Below are 18,094 nucleotides of genomic sequence, written 5' to 3'. Positions count from 1 at the left end.
ATGCTACAGGCGGGGAGGCTGGTGATGGGCGGGATGAGGCAGGTGGTGGCGGCGGGGACGAGGCAGACACAGGTGACAAGGACCCTGTCATTAATTCATAAGCTCCCGTACACAGTACCCCAGGGTCCTCAGGGAGAAAACAGGTATGGTGGTGTGTGTTTGTCTTATTACTTGTTTCTTAATTATACACAGCACAAGGAAGTAGCTAACAGAAGGCAGTTTGCATCTGAATAACATCTAATCAGTCATAACATATTAAGACATCAAAGACTCACAGCAGCCAGGTGCATGGTGATTGTTATAAGTCCTACAGATCGTCACCAGGACTTTGGCATCATTTCACAAACTGCCTTACACAGAGCAGGGGGACTCATGTGTGTGGGGGGAGGGGGGGAAGAGGAAAGGCAATATTTAAAAGAATCATTCATACATATTTACAAACTGTTTATTTTAGAGGTGTACCGATTTCAGGCCTGCCTAGACCATCTTTGGGTATAAGGATCCCTGCATTTAATAACTGTCTCGTAAATAAACACTAGACAGTATTTAATAGGAGTGAAAATTATGCCTTGAAAGCAATGGGGGTGAGATACTGTAGTTGATGGAAGAAGGAGAACATGTAAGGCAATGTGTGTCTATGCATCTGATTATCGCCTCCTGATTTAGCACAGCGTAGAAGTAGCTACTTAAGGAGTAAATTCGCACAGATGTAACTAGCAGGGGCAAAAATACGTACACATATAATTAACAGAGGACAAACCACACACAGATGTAGTTAATGGAAGACAAGACTACACAGATGTAGTTAACAAAAGATAAAACACACAGGCGTAGGTAATCGAAGACAAAAAGACAGAGATGCAGCTAGTAAGATAGAACACACACACACACACACACACACACACACACACACACACACACACACACACACACACACACACACACACACACACACACACACACACACACACACACACACACACACACACACACACACACACACACACACACACACACACACACACACACACACACACACTTTGTTAGAAGGAAAATGAAAGAAATCTAAATCACCACCACTACACACAGGGCAGCCCGCCTGGAGTTGGCTGCAGCATACCGAGGGCTGGACTTGCTGGGTTTGAACGAGGGTGTTTGTAACCACCTCAGCATTATGGCTCCGCGGTCCAATGGCGAAGGAGAGGCGATGCTGGTAGTAGAATATGGACTACACTGGAACGAGGTTAGTCTGGGTCAAATCCATAGGGTCGCTCTTGCCTCACTACGGATTGAAATTGAGCCAGGTCAGTCTAGGTCAATTTTATTTAGTCCCTCTTGGCTCATTACGAACTGCGCTGGAGAGAAGTTAGTGTAAGTCAGTCACATACGGTCGTTCTTGCCTCATTACGCATTACACTTAAAACAGTCTAGACTCTCTATTTACCACAAGGGAGCGAGGCCATTCAGTGTTCCGTCATGTCCACATTGCAACTCTTGCCTAAATGCATGTTGCAAGTATAATCAGGATCTGCGCTTCTTCCTTAGAACCAGAACCCTCCCCCGGCCCTTTCCTCGCTGTCCGAATGGTGCTCATTATCTTCCATTTGGTCATATTTACATCTGTGCAAATAGTCAACACTGTAGCTTGAGGAATGTGGTTATGCATAGCGTACACACACACACACACACACACACACACACACACACACACACACACACACACACACACACACACACACACACACACACACACACACACACACACACACACACACACACACACACACACACACACACACACACACACACACACACACACACACACACACACACACACACACACACACACACACACACACACACACACACACACACATTTTTATTTACTGTGACGTACTCTGCGCACAGGCTTCACACACTGCTCCCAAGGCTCAGTATTCCCCCTACATACCTTACACCTCCACCTGTCACCATTTTGGCGCTATTATCCACCGTCCATACTGAATACATGGCTGGGGTTTCCCACACAGGACTGGTATTTGGTATTAGAGGGGGAAGTTTTACATTTACGTTTGTCTTCTGGTAGAATAGTAAAGTCTGCTTTTAATAAAATTAAGTTCCATAAACTGTTCCCTGCTCCAGCCGGGATTTGAGGCTGGGCCCATTAGGATTGTAGGTCACCTCTCTAGCGATTAGATGTGTGTGTGTGTGTGTGTGTGTGTGTGTGTGTGTGTGTGTGTGTGTGTGTGTGTGTGTGTGTGTGTGTGTGTTTACGTCTGTCCTTAAGTCTGTGCTACCTTCTGTGCATATACTTACATGTACAGAATTGTTCGTAACCAGAAACACTTAAAAATAGTCTCACACCCTTTACAGGTAACGGCCAGCGGACTACTGGAAGTGGACAAGGAGGCCAAAGTGGTGGGAGGTGATGGTGAGCCTGACATCGCCGCCTCCTGCATCCACCTTGGCATCAGAGAAATACGCCCAGACGCTAAGGTGGTCATGCATACACACCAGCCATACGCCACTGCGCTGGGTTAGTCATGCATCTCTCTCTCTCTCTCTCTCTCTCTCTCTCTCTCTCTCTCTCTCTCATGCATATTCACATAAAAATACACACACACACACACACACACACACACACACACACACACACACACACACAACCCAAAGTATTATTCGATCTCAGCATTTAACATAGGAACCTGTACACCGAATCTTCCTCCTTAAATTCAACTATTCCTCGATCAAATGTAGTAATTTTTTCAGCCTGGTTAAGTGTTTGTTTAATCTATTCCTCTGCTATCGCTTTATCTTTTATCACGACCTTCATGATCACCCCGATTTACCTTTCCGTAAACAGGTACGGAAATTTCCAGTCATGTTGATTTCCGAAAAGTTGTTGTGGAAATATCAAGCAACTTTATGATGTTGTGGAGGGAACTTTTGATTAATAATTAAAAAAAAAAAGATTATGACTCATTCTTGACGGATGCATATCTTCTTTGGATTATCTATCTATCTATCTATCTATCTATATACCTAGGCTGCTTCCCCCAAGGAAAGGGAGGTAGCCGAGACAGGACGACTCACTCTCCATTTACTCATCCATTCAAACACATTCATTTGCATCTTAGCCCCAAAGGGGAGAACGGACAGATCCTCACCGCATCACACCGCACAAGGGTCAACTGCGCAATGCAATCAGTGACATCCACAGCAGGGCCCGACAGCAGAACTGGTTTACCCCTGCCACATCATAACAGACCCATCCCCTTGGATTTTTGATATGAAAATTAAGTTGTTAATGGTTCAGTGCTTTTACCTACATTTTATGGTGCTCAGCAAATGAGGTTATATGCTTTGTTGATGGTAATGGCATACAAATGATTGTCCGTGAACAATGCTTTCTAGAAACTCACCTAGTGGTCTGTTAGTGTAGGTGTGAATGATTAAATGATGCAGGATAGACACTGGTACTGGTGACCGAACCGTTCCTGCAACGTGATAATTCGCCTTGCGGAATGAAAGAAGAGCATTACAGTATCGTATAGTATCGTTTTATGTATAATTGGCTCCAGCATGTTTACGTGCACTGACCTTGGTCACCTAATGGCGGTTTTTCACGCTGCCCGATCTCTGACAGCCTCTTTATTCAGTCCCTTATTCCTAAGGTCGCACGCTATGACCTCTCCCCAGGTCTTTTTCGGTCTGTTTCTCGCAACCCTACCCCATACGTTCACACTTCTCACTTTCCGCACCCGACTGTCATCCTCCATCCTCTCCATATGCTGAAACCATCTCAATCTGCCCTTCCTTATCACTTCACCAATACACTTCAGTCCCATCCTTCCTCTCAACCCCTCAATCGTAACCTAAACCCCCCCCCTTTCCCCGACCCCACATTCAAAGACGCACAATACATCCATCTAATCATTGTCATTACTGTTCGTTTGAGCCCACGAATGTCCTCTTTCTTTACACCTCAGGCCTCACTACCATACAGCATTACACTTCAAGCACATGTCGCATACAAAGATCCCTTAGCACGGAGGAACAGCCCTTTCAGTGTCAGGAGAAGCAACAGCTTCCCGAACTTCCTCCAACCACTCCTTACCCTAGCCACCCAGCCCCATATCCGGCACATAACATGTCCCCCAAATAACAAAACTCTTCTACACACTCGAGAAACTCACCAGACAGGGCAGTCCTTTCACAGTACATGTGAATCAGTTCTGATCTGAAGTCACTGTATAAAGCAGCCATTTTTTGCAAATATAAAATACGGTGGAGAGGGCTATTGACTCTTCTGAACACTGATGTGAGATATGAGATATAATATGCAGCAGAGGTACCTTCAGTTTATCTTTTTCCTACTTAGCGAGTCTTAGAAAGCCATGATTTATTGTTCCGGGAAGCATAAGAAACAAGAGATGATTCTCCAAACCTCTATTCCTTGTCCGTCCAGCAAAACCATAGGTTACTTTCACAAGGGAAGTAAAAATACATTAGTTTGTTTGTCATTCTCCCGACGTACAGTATGGGAATGAACTATCTTCCTATGGTTTGGTGAGCACATCATGGAAAAGTGAGACCCTTCGAGATAAGGAATGGTTATGTTGGCCTGATCTTCAAGCAGATTACGTAATCTTCATTTCCTTCTCGCTGTCTCTAAGCAGTGATATAAAGGCTCTTCAAGTGGGGGGTTAGATACAGCCTAAGTTCCCCCTCACTGTTAGCCGTCGTTCGTTAGCTTAAAAATAAAAACAGAAGATACCATGAACGAAATAAAAGACGTTCAAGTAGCGAAGAGTTAAGACTTTGGTAATGTTCCACTACACCTTTTTTACTCTAACTTGATCTAAAATTGTCATTTCAACATCATGAGATTAACTCTAGAAAACGAAGCGAGTCATGAAGAAATGCTACAAAAAATGATGTAAAGCCACAACATTGTCTTATTCTGCCACTGAGCTACGTGAACTGAGCTTCAAAGGGGCAAAAATCTGGGCCAAGTTAAGGTAAAGCAACCATAGTTCATTCACTTTACCTTGGTCCAAATTTTCGCCATTTTACAGCATATTTTCCGTAGTTCAGTGGCAGATAAGATCAACACCACAGCTCTGCATTTTTTTTTACATAATACTTCTTCGTGACTACTACCATAATCTGTTGTTAATCTCTTGTTACAGCTCAGTATTCAAGACGGAGAGATGTAAGTTTTAGTCCAAGTTAAAGTGAAAAGGGAATATAGTTTTATCTTTAAACTGAGATGATGGTTGATTCTCTGTTCTTGTTTACCCACCAGCCTGCCTAAAGGACCCGACACTGCTGATGGTGCACCAGAACTCGACTCGGTTCTACCAGCGAGTGGCTTACGACAAACATTATAGGGGCTTGGCACTGGCTATAGACGAGGGACGCAGACTGGGGAAGGTATTAGGTGGGTATAGTGGTATAGTGAAGTGGCATGAGGTGGTGTAATGGTGGGGTATAGTGGTAATGTAGGGTAATATGAGGTGGTGTAATGGTAGGGCATAGTGATGTAGTGAGCTGGTATGAGGTAGTACGATGGTAAGGTATAATGGTGTTTGTGGTGATGTGAGGTGACATAGTGGTGTGGTGCGCTGGTGTGAGATGGTGTAGTGGTTAGACATAATGGTGGTGTGTTTTTGTAAGGTGTTACAGTCGTGTAGTGTGATGGTGTGGAGTGGTATAGTAGTGCCGTGTGGTGGTGTGAGGTGATAGAGTGGTGAGATATAGTGATGTAGTTTGGTGGTGTGCGGTGATATAGTCGCGTAATGCGCTGGTGTGAGACTGTGTAGTGGTAAGGCATTGTGATGTAGTTTGGTGGTGTGAGTTGTACGGGCGTAGTGCGCTAGTGTGAGATGGTGCATTGGTGTAGTGCGCTGGTGTGAGTTGGTACAGTGCTGTAGGGCGCTGGTGTGAGATGTTGTAGTGGTGGGATACAGTATTGTGGAGAGTGGATATATATATTTTTTTTTTTATGCAGGTATCGTCTAGCTATATTTTACTTTAGTTGTAAGAGTACAGTCTGCAGTCCATATATATATATATATATATATATATATATATATATATATATATATATATATATATATATATATATATATATATATTGCGGGGGGAGGTGGAGGGATTCTTTATTAACCATTAAAAAAAAAAAGCCCCAACACTCTGAGGAACATTGTCGATGAAGGCTAAGCAGGGATGGGTGAAATAAATCGACACATGTAAGCTAAAATGGCAAGTACGGGGTGATACAATTGCTAACACAGTAATACAAGAATTCTGTTTTTCCACCATGATGACAGTAATTATAATGACAATAGTTGGTTTGCTTTCATATGGAACTGGATCAGTGCTACAACTTTAATTCAAAGTCGTGGTTGCATGGAATCAGGCGAGCCGTAGTTAATAGGTAGGAATGAGTCTCCTTGGCTACTAATTTGATCCTCCCTCTCTCTCATCTGATTACACTTGGGCATCAGCTGAACTGAAAAAGGTTAGGGATCTTTGTCAGGTTAAACACGTTCTAAAAATCTAATATACTTACAGGAGACAAGGACGTACTCTTCATGGGTCATCACGGGGTGGTTGTGGTGGCTCCTACTGTGGCCCTGGCTTTCGACAACCTCTACTACCTTGAACGAGCGGCGCAGGTTCAGGTGAGTTTGTGGCTCAAGTGGGTATGTATGAAGTGTGTCTGTACAATACCTTTGATAGTCACTGATCTGTATACTTCTCTTCATTCTACATTATTCTTATTATTAGCTACGGGTAATTTTATATCATGTATGTGCTAATGTACCTCACTTTGCTTTACACTACTTATTCCTGCTTGGCCTTCAGCGACAATGTTTCTCAGTGTGTTTCGGCTTGTAGGCTACTAAATGGAAAAGAATAAAAATAAATAAATGAATAAACAAATAAATTAATGAAAACTCGGTTAAACTGGTCTCTCTAGTATTGTTCTTAAGTAGCTCCACAGAGGTTGAGAACTGGAACCATGTAACAAAGGAAGGGAGGTGGGGAGACGTAGAAGGTACCCTCCTCAGATCTCAAGCCAGTAATGATTATCTGCCTTAACGACCCTTGTGCAGTCGATAGGCATAAATCTGTTTTCCCTAATGACTACTGAAAGAGACAATGTTTAATAGTGTATATCATTTAAATATCGTCTAAGTATAACCTTCTGAAACTTGTCTCACTGCAGAGCATCTTAGTTACCCTGTTACTATGATGATGTGGTTTTTATTTCGTCGCTGTTACCGTTAGCGATTATTTAATTTCAGGAGAGAACCTTAGTATTAAAGATTTGCATGAAGACGCATCTAACCCCTCCCGTTTGAAAAGTCTATCGTCAAACTAAAGATAATCATACGAGATTAAAGAATGAAACAGAAATGGTTTAATTTTCCGTAACATTCTATTGACTTACAGCGTAAATAGAATTTATTAACCCCTCCATTACCACTGTGTCCTCCTGAGGTGAATAAATTTAAGTGGTAGTTGCAACAGTAAATCAAAGAGGACGTCTTCGTGTGTCAAAGGATAAACTGTCTGCCACTCACCCATGACTTAAATAAGTAAACTCTCTCTCTCTCTCTCTCTCTCTCTCTCTCTCTCTGTGCTTACGTGTGTGTGTGTGTGTGTGTGTGTGTGTGTGTGTGTGTGTGTGACCGATAAGGGTAAGCTTTGGCACTTTCTCATGCCTTCAAACTGTAAACTCTCTGACACTGTTTTAATCTAAAGGGAAAAACTCCATGGCACTCTCTTGGCCTCTTCCCTCTCTCTTGACTTAAAGCAGTGAACTGTCTGGCACTCTCACTTATTAAAATGTGTAAATTCGCTGACATTCTCACTTCACCTGATGTTCCTTCTTCAGGTGCTGGCTATGTCGACCAACAAGGAAGTGGAGCTGATACCAGAGGAGGAGTGCAAGAGGACCTGTGATGATTTGTGGCGGGATATTAAAAAGTACTCCGATGCCAACTTCTACGCCATGTACAGACGACTATGTACATCACAACCAAGCTTTGAGACGTAAACTGGAGAGAGAGAGAGAGAGAGAGAGAGAGAGAGAGAGAGAGAGAGAGAGAGAGAGACAGAGACAGAGACAGAGAGAAGGGGGGGAGTTGATATAAGAGGTGCTAATTATTTGCTCAAGCTCAGTGGACGTTATGCCTTCTTGTTCGACTGAGAGCTCCCCCAATGAGAGAGAGAGAGAGAGAGAGAGAGAGAGAGAGAGAGAGAGAGAGAGAGAAATTATAAAATAACAGATGGTAAGAATAAAATAAAAGATATTTCTGTGATCGATAAAATAAAAGATATTTCTGTGATCGGTGGATTTATTCTTCTTTCGCAAGGGATGTTCCTGGAAATATCATGTAGTTATATTTCTATATTCATGTTTTTAATGCAAGGAAGAAGGAACCAAAGGCCAGGAGCCCTCAAGATTGTTCCTTCGATTAAAAAAAAAAAAAAAAAAAGATAACAGGGTACAGTCGGCATCAAAATTACTGTTGCCTCACGTGCCCCTCTAGACTTTGACATTCAGTCTGGTGGACCTGCAGCAAACGACGCTTATGACACTGAGCAGAGGTAAAATGAATTCATCACTCTCAGTTGCTGCGGATTACGACATTGGTTTTCGAAGTGCATGGAGAGAAAATCAGGAGAGGTGACAGGACTGTGGAGGCAGATTGTATATTGCCTTATTATATTCTGCTGCACAACAGTACCTCTGATGTACCAACTCTTTATCTGCATTTTCATATCTGGAGATCATTGGGATTGTTCTTAATATATTCTATTACAACTTACAGGACAGCATGCTCATAAGCACTGGGGGATTTCTTGCACTTATTTCCTGTTTCTTGCAGCTCGGTATTGTGTTTTATGCTATTTACATCTTTTTAAAACCAATTCACATTGCGTAAAATATATCATCCAAGATAATATTAACATGTCATATGCAGAAAAAGACTTGTAGGGAAGAGATGTTTGGAAGTCAAAGCTGAGGAGCATACGGTTCTTAATGCTGAATGAACATACTCACATGTCCTCTGAAAGAATCCAGTTAAAATATAATAAAAGCATAGTAGTGTTATATTTTGTTTCATTGAGTCCTGATGAAGTGAAAAATGTTTGGCCACGTGAAGAGGATGGACAATGTGATCCTGACTAGGAGAATATATGTGAGTGAAGCGGAGGGGGAGAGGGGGAAGAGGAGACCAAGAATAAGATGGGAGGATGGGACGGAGAATTATGAGTGAATGTGGAGTGAGCTGTAGATAAAGCAGGCCGAGATCGCCAATGGAGAGGTATTACGAAACCTCTTATGCCATTTTGATTACGACACTGATTCCAGCACTCTAATAAAGGATCATGCACTGTTGTTCCTTCTGCCTCTTTGTGGATCTCACCCACCCCCTGTATACGAGTGATAACGGGAATAGCTAGGGCCTGGCAGAGAGTCGCCAAGATGCCCTCTATAATGATGATGATGATGATGATGATGATGACGGTAATAATAATATAATAATGATAATAATAAAGTAATAATAATTATATAATCTAAAGAATGCCCATTCCTCCATCAACCCTTTGAATCCGGGTGACGTTCTTTTCAATTTATTCTTGGTGCTCCCTGACGGTATAATTCAGCTTACGGCCTCTCGCACTGATTGGGTGTAGTAAAGCTCCATCTAACCCCTCCAGTTTGAAGTATATCCAAAGCTGAATGAAATCGTCAGTAGATGGAATCATAAAAATAAAAAAAAATAAAAAATGTTTAATGGGTAACTAAAGAAATTCGGAGGAACATATAAAATATCTAATATGCTTTAGTTGGTCTGTTTTTATCTGGCTGAAATGGGCCACTCCCACAGTTGAATTCCTTAGTGATAGTCACATGAAATTAGGTTAGCCTCGGATATGAAGGAAAACTGGGTCTTCGTGATTGTTAGTCAAATTAATCGTCAGTCTCACTACAACTGGCCATCGCCTTGATCGAAAGGGGTTAGGAATCTTCGGCAGACTAGAGAAAACGCCCTCTAGCACTGTATGCATCCACACGAATTAAGTCTGAAGGGGACTGGCATACTCTTTTTACTCTAACCTGGCCTAAAATTGCCCTATCTCAATCTTGAATGCTGATTTATAGTAAGAAATTAACAATGAAATATTATGCCAGTCACGAGATGCTATGGAAATGATGTAGTGACAATGCATCGTCCTTTCCTGCCACTGAACTACTTGAATTAGCCAGAAAAGGACAAGAAAGTAGACCAAGTTAAGGTGAAAAAGCTTTGTTGATCATTCTCCACCCACGGTCGAAGTTTACGCTTTCTTCAGGAGTCTAGGGTTCAATCTTTCGTTTTCTTTCGTCGCCAGGTTGAGTTGCAGCTTAGGCATTAGGTTCAAGTTTAAATTTTCGAACAGAGAGGCGTCCGAGAAACAAAGCAAATTTTTCATAGTGTGTTCAGTGTAGACTGAACTGTTGAGGTGAGGGGTTGCTAATGGCTTCTCTGGAACATCTTTTCTCCATTAGAGGTAAATATATGTACAAAAATTCATAGTATGTTAATGTAGACTAGGCTGATATGCATGTGACCCAGTGCGGATTATTTTAAGGCAGGGGGAAGGGTATAACTGTAAGGTGAGTCAGTTTGCTGTGGAGTCGTGCTGTGAAAGAAGAAGGCTATGGAAGGCTTCTCCTAGACATTTTTCTTCATTACAAGTTTATAAGAAAATCACGATATATTACCTTGGAACAGACTTGATATATACGTGAATAACTACTGGTGGAGGACTTAAGCCAGGATGAGAGGTACCTTACTGGGTTAGTATGTTTTCCGGCATTTTGAAAGCCAGAAGAGATTTGTAGCAGGGTATGGTTGTTTGGTAGTTCGATCTATCTATCTATTGCCAGACGCCTTAATCCCTTCTACGGGATGGCCACAAACAAATCGCCTCCACGTCACCCTGTTCCCAGCCATCTCACTGCCCAGCTCCCAATTCACACACCCCTCTCTCATATACCTCTCCACTCACCGCCGGATTAAGGGGGGGGGGCCCCAAGGGGCCCGGGCCCTGGGCCACCCACCAAGAGGGGGCCTCCCACCAGAGCAACTTGTGTTCATTTCATTTCGTGTTTATGCATTACATATTACAGCATTGGATGAATAGTCCCCGTTCAGTATTTCCTAACTAAAAGTGTCCTATTTATATATTAGGATTTAGGTTACCAGTCTGTGGTGTATGCCATTGGGGGAGTTGGAAAGGGGGCCTCCCTTCCAAGCGGGCCCCGGGCCTCCCACATGCTTAATCCAGCCGTGTCTCCACTTCATCCTTCCATCTCATCCTTGGCCTTCCTCTCCCTTTCTCCCCCTCCACCTCACTCACATACACTCTCCTCGTCAGTCTCTCACGCTCCATCCGCTCCACATGGCCAAACCACCTCAGTGTGTTTCTCCTAATGCTTCCTATCACATCCACATCCACACCACAATGCTCTTTCACATCCTCATTTGTCAGTCTGTCTCTCCATGTGACTCCACAGGCTCCTCTCAAATAACTCATTTCCACTGCTTTCACTCTTGACTTATGTCCCTCCAACAACGTCCAAGATTCACTTCCATACGTCAGAGTTGGTATCACAATACTGTCATGTAATAACTTTTCACTTCCATGCTCACTTCCCTGTTTCTTATCACTGCTTTCAAGGAACCAGCAACCTTTCTTCCTTGTTGTACCCTTTCAAGCACTTCACCCTTCCAAACTTCCATCCTTACTCATCACACTACCCAGGTACTTAAACGTACTCACATTTTCCATTTCCTCATCATCTATCCTCACTGTACATTCACTGACTTCACTTCTCACAAAGACCATAACTTTACTCCTTCCTACATTCACCTTTAAATTCCGTTTCTTACACACTCTCCCGAACTCAACCACCAAGCCTTGCAGCTCCCCTTCGTCTTCACTTAACACAGTATTATCAGCATACAACAGTATAGGGAGTTTCCAAACACTGTCCTCTCTCATTAGGGCCACTCCAACATACACTGCCCTACCTTGTATTTCTTTTATGACCCTGTCCATATACAGATTGAACAACCATGGAGACATGACACATCCCTTTTCAACCCAACCTTCAAATAGAGAAACTCACTCAGTTCACTATCCACACGCACTGCAGCCTTAGCACCCTCATACATACTCTTCACAGCATTCAACAAGTTCCCATCTACTCCGTATATTCTTAATACTTTCCACAATCCTTGTCTATCCACCCTGTCATATGCTTTCTCCAAATCCATGAAGGCCGCATACAACTTTTCCCTTCTCTAGAAACTTTTCCACTAAAGATCTAAGAATGAATATCTGATCAACACAACCTTTTCCCTTCCTAAAGCCTCCCTGTTCTTCTTCAACTAATTCCTCTGTTATTTCCCTAACTCTGTCAATAAGTATCCTACCGTATGCTTTGCCTGTTACACTAAGAAGACAAATGCCCCTTTGATTACCACACACTTCTTTATCCCCTTTCCCTTTGTATAGGGGAGTAATTATACCTGACTTCCAATCATCTGGGACTTTACCTTCCTCCCAGGCCAATCTGCAGATCTTCCACATCCATTCTACTACTATCTCTCCCCCATGCTTCAGCATTTCACCATGCATTCTATCAATTCCTGGGGCTTTCCCCATTTGGTACTTAATAGCGGCAATTAGAGGAGACATTGGAGGATTCGTAGCACGTTTACCTGTGGGATTTTTTTTTTTTTTATTGCACCTTTACAGTTAGTTTTCTGGGATTAATGTAAAATAATACTGAACAAGCAGTATAATGCCAAGATCACTGGGAAAGGTCAAATATCAGTTTCACAAGACAAAATCAACTCTGACGGTTTTGATCTTAATTGACCCACAGTTGGTGGAAGGGTTAGGGGTTAGGCAAGAACGGAGCATTTCAATTTTGAGTAAATCCATCGGAAGGTCAAGGACACAGAGGAAAATCAAATATTCGGCCCCTAGACCAGTTGGTTAGCGAGGGTGTTGTGCCCTAAGTGCTTCTTGTTGAATGTGGTATTGTTGCTGTTATTGCTATTCTGGTATTTATTTCCTTTATTGTAGTTTCTTTAGCGGGCAATCTTACCACACCCAGTGGATTTGTGTTGTCATATGGAGTATGCCTGTATGTGCGTGTTTGTGTGGAAATGAATATTTCAATTTTTCATGAATATTTTTAATTTCCATGATCTTGGGTTAGGTTAGCTTAGGTTGTGGTATCTTAGGTTGAGATAGCTTAGCTTAGTTTGTCGGATGAGCCAAAAAGGACCATCAGGGTAAGTTAGGTTACTTTAAATAGGTTAGGTTAGGTTAGCGTACTTCTGTTAGGTTATGTTAGGTGGCAATCATGAGCTCCCGCAGGGTTAGGAGGTAACTAAGATTGTCATAGTCATATTATGGTTATTGTTCATTTGCACAACAAATGAGACCTCAGAACACTCAAATGAACTAAAATACTATCAAATGGAAGAAAAAACAATAATAGGAAACGGCAATAAAGGAAATATTTACCGCTATTTTCACTGGCGCGTATTGTTGCTAGTGCTGTTATTCGTATTGCTATTGTTACAGCTAATGTTGCTGGTGTTCTGCTATTACTATGACTTTTCTTGTTTTTATAACAGTTTCTTATACTACTATTCTTGCTGCTATTATCTTTATTGCTCGATAGTTCCGATATTGATTGTTTAGTTCGAATATTGATAGTTCATTTTTTCTCAGACATGCTTAAACCAGGGCAGCTAAAGAAGAAAATATTGAGGACAAGACGATGGTAAAGAAGACCAGAGAAAGAAGACAAGAGGCGACAGGACAAAAGAGAACAGCATCCACCACCACCACCACCACCATGTCATTCTTAGGGCACTTTTCATATCTATCTTATACTGTTATTCTTAGATGAGGGAGCACCTCGAGGAGCGGCCCTGTCAGTAAGTCAGTCCTAAAGATTTTCACAGGCAAGGCCCTTCATTCTAACAAGGCCCCTTATGGTGCTTTACTTTCTCATCCACCTTGAGTTCATGTAAATTTATTATTATTATTATTATTATTATTATTATTATTATTATTATTATTATTATCAGTAGCAGTACCAGCAGTAGTAGCAGCAGCAGCAGCAGTAGTAGTAATAGTAGTAGTAGTACTAGTGATAGTAGTAGTAGTACTAGTGATAGTAGTAGTAGTAGTAGTAGTAGTAGTAGTAGTAGTCGTAATAGTTGTGGCAGCAAAAGTATTAGTAGTACTAGTAGTAATAGTAGTAGTAGCAGCAATAGCAGTACTAGTAGCTTTAGTAGCAATAGCAGCAGCAGCAGCAGTGGTAGTAGCAGTATTAATAATAGTAGTAGTAGTAGTAGTAGTTCTAGTGGTAGTAGTAGCAGTAGTAGTAGTAGTAGTCGTAGTCGTAATAGTAGTGGCAGCAAAAGTATTAGTAGTACTAGTAATAGTAGTAGTAGTAGCAGCAGCAAAAGTAGTAGTAGTAGTTTTAGTAGTAGTGGTGGTAGTAGTAGTAGTAGTAGGAGTGATAGTAGTATTGGTAGCAGTAGCAGTAGTAGTATTTACTATAATTATTACCACCGCTATTATTATTATTATTATTATTATTATTATTATTATTATTATTATTGTATTATTTCTTCCCCTGTCACATCCATGAAATACTAGTGTCATAATGATAAGTTCCATTAAAGTAAGTTTACAAAATTTTGTTGGGAGGGTCATGGAGAATGTTCTGCTCTTATCAGGTGACTGAAGAGCCTCTATTAATCTTATTTATTTTTTCAGATTGATTTGGATCTGAAAAGTTGAAGATAACAAGAGATAAGAGGACAGAAGTTAGGAAGAACGACTAGCCTAACCACACCTACCACCACATCTCCAGTACCACCACCACTACTACATCTCGTATAAGTTTAATTCTCTTGAGTCTATATGCAGGTATTTTGTACTGTGGGTAGACCTGACTTTTAACAGACACCAAAGAGGAGATCGGAGTGTCGGACTGGACAGGTTACTTGTTGTATTTTTCGTTTTGGGTGTGATTGTATGCGAAAGTTTCGATTTTTTTTTTTTTAATAGTATTTCTCTGCCTGTCTGTCTGTGTCTTAGCACTTAGGCTGCGTGTCTGGGTCAGGTAGGTGGGTCAGGAGGGAGGTGAGTTGAGGGGAGACGGGGTACTTGGTGCTTCCACTTCCATCTTCCTCTCCTTTTTTCTTGTCTGCCCGTCTCCAGTGCAGCGTGTTGTACTGGGTGTGTGACTATGCCGTCTCTGCTTTCCATATTCTCCACTGCTGCTTTCTCTTCCCTGTCTCTTCCTTTTCTGTGCTTTGACCTTTTTCTATCATTTTAGAACGAGAGTAGTAGAGAGGAACGTAGCAGAGCGAGCGTGCGTGGGAGCGAGCGAAGTGGAGATAGAGATACTGGTGGCTTATTGCGCAAAAATTTTATAAAAAGTAACTTGCTCATTCTATTAATTGATAAACTGTGATAATACTTTAAATATTTTGCGACATGTTGTACTAGAAACCTCTTTTTCAGTTTACTTTTAATATGGTTTGACATACTGATTACGAACGAGCGAGCCCAGCGAGCGAAGCAATATTTAAGTTCAACTGCAAAATGAGCGGCCCGACACGACCCGGCCCGGCCCGACCGCGATGGTTTTCAGAGACTAATAACTTTTTTATTATGAGAGATAGATAAGAGATTCTTTCAGTAGGTGGTAATATAAATTTTGTTTTTAGCTATATATTCACTCATGACACCAAAAAAAAAAAAAACCCTTGGAATCCCAGCTTTCCAAGGGAATGTACAGAGGGCTGCAGTTGACATGCTCCACTATGAAATCAAATTTTTAAAAGATTTCCTGTTGTAACACTATGTTTTCTTGCATGAATTCTATGAATAAAAAATCGGATATTAAGCTCATAATTTTACATGAGCGAGTGTTCTATGTTTAGGAGATGAAATCAGCAAGGGCAATTGCCCCATTTTTTTTTTTATTCGATCAATAATCAAACGTTTACCGAAGCAGTTCGTTGACATGGCAAGTAGGGACCAGAGAACTGAACATTGCATGTGTGGTAAATGATACGACGCCTCGCTATATGCACATCCAGAGAGAAAACGTGAGAAAGTACGCGTTTTAGCTCAATCATTCTGCTGTTATTGTTCAACTACCTCACAAGAAATTTTGAAAGTATACACCTAGATGAAATTATGATAGGCGTATGTACAAACGCTCGCTCGCTCGCCACTCGCTTACAAAGCGCAATTTACTGGTATATACTGTAGGACAACCTTCACCCAGAACACCTTTACATGTTGCCGTCAAAGCTACTCATCATATCATACCGTATCGTTTATAAAGGCTCCAACATGCTTGCATGCGTCGGCCTCGGCCACCTAATGGCGGCTCTCCACGGTGCTTGATCTCTGGCAGCCTCCCTCTTCAGTCCCTTATCCCTGAGGTCACAGTCTATGACCTCGTCCCAGGTCTTTCTCGGTCTGCCTCTCGCAACTTTACTTCCGACTCTCCCACGTACTCCATCTTCTCAACATGCCCAAACCATCTTAATCTACCCCTTCTCGTCACAACACCAGCACATTCCAGTCCCATCCTTCCTCTCAACTCATCACTCGCAATCCTAGCCTCCGTAAGCCTCGAATTCAAGAACGCACTACACATCCATCTGATCATAGTCATTTCCGAACGCTTGAACCTTCGAATATCCTCTTCCATTACTGTGCAGGTTCTCGCTACCATACAGCATTACACTCCTAACACATGCCGTATACAAAGATCCCTTAGCACGGAGGGAGAGCCCTCTCAGTGGTAGGAGAGCCAACAGCTCCCAAAACTTCACCTACCCCTTATCCCAGCCCCACCTCCAGCACATAGCATGTCCCCCATTTAACAAAACTCCTCCATACTCTCAAGAAACTCTCTGGCAAGAACAATCCTTTATATGCCCTCCCCGACACACCGTGCACACATGAAATCAGCAGTATTTCTCAGTCAACTTCTAGTACCATTACATCTCTTTTGCACCCACTTATCGCAAACATTGCTCAAGATGAAGTTGCTTCCCACACCCATGTAGCAAGAAACACAAGGCTACACTGCATCTGCTTTGATAGTACGAGTACCACCACACGCCCTTGATAATATAATCACTTTTGTTTTATACACATTTATTTAAAAACCCTTGTGTCCGATTCCATCTCTCCATTTCCTAAATCATTTTCCTCTGCATCCCATTCATTCTCTGCAATCAACACCAAGACATCAGCGTACAATATCGCTCATGGGAGTCCATTGCAGAAGTCATGTGAGAGCTACTAGCACCATGACAAACAACAAGGGGCTCAAAACTGACCCTTGATGCTCACCATCATTCACGGAAAACTCTTCACTCAAGTTTCCATTCATTCTCACTTGGGTGCGATAGCCCACATACATGGACATAACCACTCTAACCAGCCACTCCTCGATCCAAGCTTTCACATTGCTCACCTAACCACCTCCCTAGGAACTCTGTCAAGGTTTCCAAATCAACAAAAACAAAGTGCAGCTACCTTTTCTTTCTTATATAATTCTCCTGAAGCTGTCGGACATTGAATATGACATCAATGGTCCCTTTGCCCTACATAATCTGATGCTGCATCTTATCAGTATTCCCTCATTCCCTTAACAATCCTTATAGGACTTTCTCCATTACTTTCATTTTCTGGTTCATAATTATTGTCTATAATTTCCTCTTTCCAGGACATCACCCTTCACCTAACACGTTTACAGTCACACTTAGCCAGTCATCTGGGACAACACACTCATATATAAACGAATTTATCAAATCAGTAAATAAACTTACTGTTATATATCCTGAGACCTTCAGTATTTCAGCTTTCAGTCCGGACAAACCCGCCGCCTTCCCTAGCTGCATCCTACCTATTGCCCTGTTCACAGTTGCAGCATCAATTAAAGGCCAAGGACCAA

At 42.0% G+C, this 18,094-nt stretch overlaps 1 protein-coding gene across 1 annotated transcript; it reads left to right on the top strand.

The window, feature by feature from the left end:
• Positions 1 to 8,071, top strand: LOC145398977 (putative aldolase class 2 protein PA3430). The gene is made up of 6 exons (XM_080271708.1): positions 1 to 143; positions 1,090 to 1,243; positions 2,374 to 2,536; positions 5,309 to 5,443; positions 6,580 to 6,689; positions 7,910 to 8,071. The coding sequence occupies exons 1-6, from the start codon at positions 1 to 3 to the stop codon at positions 8,069 to 8,071; spliced, it is 867 nt and encodes a 288-aa protein (XP_080127834.1).
• The last annotated feature ends 10,023 nt before the right edge of the window (positions 8,072 to 18,094 follow it).

Source organism: Coenobita brevimanus, chromosome 47, assembly GCF_032717465.1.
Source record: "Coenobita brevimanus isolate Jiangsu-jjx chromosome 47, ASM3271746v2, whole genome shotgun sequence".
Lineage (NCBI taxonomy): Eukaryota > Metazoa > Arthropoda > Malacostraca > Decapoda > Coenobitidae > Coenobita > Coenobita brevimanus.
The sequence above is the reverse complement of the archived record's forward strand: the minus strand, read 5'-3'. Positions and strand labels throughout refer to the sequence as shown.

Bases quoted from the DNA above. Each gene is read 5' to 3' on its own strand.
- LOC145398977 (XM_080271708.1), top strand. From the start codon at position 1: ATGCTACAGGCGGGGAGGCTGGTGATGGGCGGGATGAGGCAGGTGGTG. The intron at 1,244-2,373 runs GTTAGTCTGGGT...CACCCTTTACAG, and splicing joins ATGGACTACACTGGAACGAG to GTAACGGCCAGCGGACTACT. The intron at 5,444-6,579 runs GTGGGTATAGTG...ATATACTTACAG, and splicing joins CAGACTGGGGAAGGTATTAG to GAGACAAGGACGTACTCTTC.